We start from the raw sequence: 5,506 nt of genomic DNA on the forward strand, positions 1-5,506 counted from the left end.
GGAAGATATTGATGCGACTGATGATGGTACATCAGATGTCCCCGTTGAAAGTTACCGTGAGTTACGTTTGGCAGGATAATTCTGTTTCAGCGGCCCTCGCATTGCCATTAACACGAAAAGTTTTTACCAAATTTTGGATACCTAACCCATAATCCAAAAGTCATTCGAACACAGATGTTAGGAAAGAAGAAGATAGGAGTTCATTATTTTACTTAAGGACATAGCTCGGTACGGTAAATTGAGAAGCAATTTAATGAGAAAATTCTAAAAGATATTGGCCGGCAGACCATAAAAATACGACAGAATGAAAAACGTCAATCGCTTCGGATATTTCCCACCAAAGCACTCATCGTCTATCATGATAAGCAATTCCATATTCCACTTGATGAAAGAATTTATCGGTTTAGATATTGGGCCTTTCACTCTGCCCCTCTCCACTGCGATCTACAGGTATATATATATATATATATATATATATATATATATATATATATATATATATATATATATATATATATATATATATATGTATACAAATATATATACACACAAACGTCATACAAACCGTGTTCATAGCATTTTCTCCTGTTTGCATAACGCTTTTCTGAAGGGATATTGTTTTCCAGGTTAGAGATTAAAGCTTGCGAATATTCCTCTCTTTCACGAACCCAAACGAAAATTCCAGTTCACTCACTGGCCAAGCGAAAAAATGCCCACAATTGTGAATGATGGGCGCGTGCCAGCCTCCGGAACTGTCCCAACTTACCTGTGCCCACTCAAGCCTTCCCTCCACCACCACACAAGGATTTCCATTAAATTCACACTACCGAAAAAACTTTCCAACGCATATCGACGAATGATATATATATGACGGTCGGCCAGTAGTCACATTACACTTCTCCAGTTTCTCAGAACAGCGTCCACAGCTCAAGAAAATGCAGTTCGCCCAGGTATGTTTCAAGGAATCACCTTTAGTTTAACTTAAGGACCCAAGCCGGTTATACTGACAATTTTTTTAATTTTGGGAAACGTTTGCAATTATTTAATCTGTATTTTTTTGTTTAGTCATAAGTCAATCAAATTTCCACTTGTTTAGCCAAGAATGTTGAAAATGTTTTTCTGCAGGATATCTGCTTATTGAAATGATAATTAGTAATGATTCGACTTCAAATAATAAGATACTAACACAGTATTTTACATGCCTTCAGCTAAATATTCATTACTAATGTAAAGAGCGAAAAACTGAGAGGGTGATTCAGGTTATTACGATGTTTCATTACATTGCTTTAGTTTACGTAAGCGCAAAATCCTAACGGTCCATAAATAGTTAAACACAGCACATCAGTTTTATGCATTTGAGGCATTTGAAGTTAAATTATTAATTTTTGTGATACAATTAAATGTAAATGCATTATTGTACTGCTTCCCTTTTTCAATTAGATCCTTTTCTCCCAGTCAGAAGTGAAATCCTTTAACAAAGATCATTCTCACGTTCATTCGTTCATCTCATGATTCGCTCAATATGAAAATTGTACGAAATTACTTTCTAGATTGTCTCTCAGCAAAAGGAATGATGATTTGTTGCCGCATAACAAGTTTCATTAATTAAAAGGCTTACTGAGCGACGGGCTTTTATAAATTTTATTACTATGATCACTAAGAGAAGATAAGAAATCTCTGAAAATATAACATTCTCTCGCTAATCCCCTGTATATTCCTTTGTTAGTTCTCTTTGTTGTCACAAATTTAAGCAACATTATCAGCCCAAAGCGGGCATTTCCTGCAAAATAAATTCGATACGTTAAAATCTGCACTTGCGTAATTTATCCATTAGTATTTGAAAATATTACCGAAACGTGTACACACATACCCTAATAACAAGCCAGATTCCTCAAAATATCGTTTCTCTTCCTTTCTTGTCGCCCAACAAAGCTACCCCTATTCTCCATAATCCCCAAAACCCATTCATCACAGCATTTCCAAGTCTTCAAACTTTGATTATAACATCCTTGAGTTTCCATTATAATTAAATCTATTCCTCAACTCTATGCACTGATTATTTGTTGGTCATTTTCTTGGGGCAACTTTTAGTTTTCTCCTTAAACACTAAAAATCCTCCAACTACACACCATTCCTTTGCATCCAATATTCTGATCCCAGCAACGTACATTTCATGTTAAATTAAACACTATAACCGTAAAATATTGTATTCAGTTGCTACAAAGTTCATTTATGTTCTATGCTATTTTGAGGAACGTCATTTAATAACGTTCGAAATTGTTCTACCGAGCGAAATTCAAAAGTTTCAATCTTCTTCTTCGGCTAGCAATCCCCCAGGATTTCAGAAATTCAGCATAAATTTCTATCCTCTGTCATCTCCCTTAATTACCTCGCATAAGTACGCCCCACACTTCTCATTATTTGTTACACACACTCCAGTATGGGCTATGTTCTACGCTGACGAATAATTTTTGGAGAATTTGTCGATCGAAATTCAAAACGTTTAATCTTTGTTTTTGGCTAGCAATCCATCAGGATATCGAAATTTCAGCACGAATTTCTATCCTCTGTCATCTCCCTTAGTTAACAATATTCAGTAAATCCCATATTTCCCATTATCTGACACACACACTCCAATATTGGTCATGTCCCACTCTGAGGGATAATATTTAGAGAATTCGTTGTATAAAGGCGCGCCGAATAATACGTTTTAGAGCATAATTATTTATATATTTATCTAAGGTTGCTGTGATTTTTGCCGTTATTGCAAGTTCCATGGCCATTCCCGGACACCATGGAGGAGAGGGTCACCACGTTGATTATTACGTAAGTAAGAATGAAAGATTATCATGATGTATGCAAAATTATTTTTTGAATATATCTTTTGAGTTATAAACATCATCAGTCACGAATACTACGGTTTTAACATCGGTTAGGTAACTCGTGAAATCACTCTTCATCATTCATTATATATATATATATATATATATATATATATATATATAAGAGACTTTACTTCAAACCTCATTACATATACATATATATGTATATATATATATACATATATATGTATGTATATATATATATACATATATTTACATATATGTATATGTAATGTAATATATATATACATGCAATCATTCAAACGTGGGATTGATAACAGAAGTTTGAAGTAAAGTCTCTTTCAATTCCAGAAGAATATAGTATACTTGGAAGTTAAGGTATTTACACTGATTATTACAATTGTTACCAAATATATAACTTATAGTTATGAAAAATTAACAATCTATGACTTAATTCCGTGAAAACGAATATAAAACATATTTAATAGTTGTGCGGACTTAATACCCTCCATTCACATTTTAGGCCCAGCAGTTTGTTTTCAAAATTAATTGTGAAATGACGCTAAGTTCTTCTTTCCTATACTCATCTAAATTTTTTATTTTAAATAAACACAGCAAATATCAGTGCCAAACAATATTATGCGTGTTAACGCTTAGGACTTTTTTTATTTCAGGCTCACCCCAAGTACAATTTCGACTACGGAGTGAGCGACCACAAGACCGGAGACAATAAGAACCAATGGGAAACCAGAGACGGAGACGTGGTCAAGGGATCTTATAGCCTTCATGAAGCCGACGGCACCATCCGCGTTGTCGAGTACACTGCCGACAAGCACAACGGATTCAATGCCGTCGTCAAGCGACAAGGAAAGGCGGTGCACCCACAACACTACGCAGCTGCCCCACACCACGGAGGATATGGTGGTTTCGATGGTGGTTATGGAGGACACCACGGAGGTGCCACATCCCATGCTAATGGAAACAACTATGCCTTTGCTCATCATGGAGGACACTATTAAATAGCAAATTTACATATGTTCTACTATTTCTTACTGTTTTTCCTTCTGTAAAAATCATCATTTATCTAAGTTTTTCATGTGCCTTATTATTTTTCTCTGACTTGAAGTCCTCTATTTATGGTGCAAAAAATGCGAATAAAAATGATAACAAGTTTATCGAATTGTTAATGATAATTTTTGAAATGTGTCAATTAATTTAATGCGGAAAACTGAGAAGAGTCCATGTATATTGGATGAATGCCTAGGTCAAAGAAATGAAACTACAATTTACCTCAGAGTAAGTTTAAGTCGCCTATAGAACCATATTAAACACCTTAATGGAAAGGCTTAGGGTTGTAGTAAAAAAGGATCAGTGGTCTCGGAAACAGAACATATTAAAACCATGAATGATATCAATAAAAAATAATAATTTAAGATTTTAAGATTACGCTAGTTAATCAATTTAAATTGAAGCAATGGATGAGTTAATAAATCAACAAATTGAATGGAAATAACTTTATTTTACAACAAGAGAAGAGAATTCTGAACTAAGCCGTCATTGCATACTTACCTTATGTCAATTAGGCGTCGCATATAAGACGTTTTGGATACATAAACCACCTGATATCTATGAAATACACGCGGGATCACAAAATATGAAGTTGAACAAAAAAAATATTTTATCAAAGTTCTACAATCTATGATTTGTATTATGAATGCATGTCGAGAAAAACTAATGCATGACAGATATGTAAACGTAAATTACAATAAAGTGAAAGTACTAAATTATTCGTCATTAAACCTGAAAAGAGGGCATAAATGTGATAAGCAAACGAATGATAGTAGTAGTTGTTGTATTAAGGGGGGGCGACCGACAGCTGGGGCCATTTGCGCCAGAGGGGATGAATGAGAAAGGATGAGAAAGGAAAGAGTGGAGAGAAACCCGTCGTCGGCATTAGCCTACTCTTTATGAGGCGCCCCGGGGTCCGCAGTTTAACGTCCCATCCTACGGCGGCATTTTTCCAACTATGCCAGCAGGATACTTTTGCAAGAACACTATTGTATTCAGAATTGCCGAGATATTATACGTGGAATACATCAAGGAAAGTCTTTTGTAGAAGAAAAATGGGCAACTTTGATCCTGAGAATAATATTTATTCATGTGACGCATTGGGCCGAGTCTACACAGTCCATCCTAACAACGCCGAATGTTATTTTTTAAGAATGCTTTTACATACCATTAGAGGACCTCGCTCATGTGCAGAATTAAGAACGGTAAACGGAGAAATATGTGAGACATTCAGAGAAGCTTGCCAGAATTTAGGGTTGCTAGAAGGAGATCAACAAGGGATGACTCATTGCGAGAGGCCAGTTTGATTTCTCTTCCAGGAGAAATCCGAATTTTGTTTGCCATCATAATAACCTCCTGTAATCCATCTAACCCAAAAACATTATGGGAAAAATATAAAGAATCAATGAGTGAGGATATACTGGCTAAAGTTCGAAGTGAAAATCCTACATTGGATATTACGTTTAACTCCGACATGTTTAATAAAACTTTGATTATTTTGGAGGAAAAGTGTATCACCATGGTTAACAAGACTTTAGTGGAACTCGGTCTTTTTGCACCTGTACAAGATCAACAGGGTGGATTTTATCCAGATT

At 35.3% G+C, this 5,506-nt stretch overlaps 1 protein-coding gene across 1 annotated transcript; it reads left to right on the forward strand.

Moving 5' to 3' along the window:
* The first annotated feature begins 935 nt into the window (after positions 1–935).
* On the forward strand, positions 936–3,862 carry LOC139701150 (cuticle protein 19-like). The gene is made up of 2 exons (XM_071599726.1): positions 936–950; positions 3,518–3,862. The coding sequence occupies exons 1-2, from the start codon at positions 936–938 to the stop codon at positions 3,860–3,862; spliced, it is 360 nt and encodes a 119-aa protein (XP_071455827.1).
* Positions 3,863–5,506: the final 1,644 nt, after the last annotated feature.

Source organism: Hetaerina americana, unplaced genomic scaffold (assembly GCF_022747635.1).
Source record: "Hetaerina americana unplaced genomic scaffold, ioHetAmer1.1.p SCAF_11, whole genome shotgun sequence".
Taxonomy (NCBI): Eukaryota; Metazoa; Arthropoda; class Insecta; order Odonata; family Calopterygidae; genus Hetaerina; species Hetaerina americana.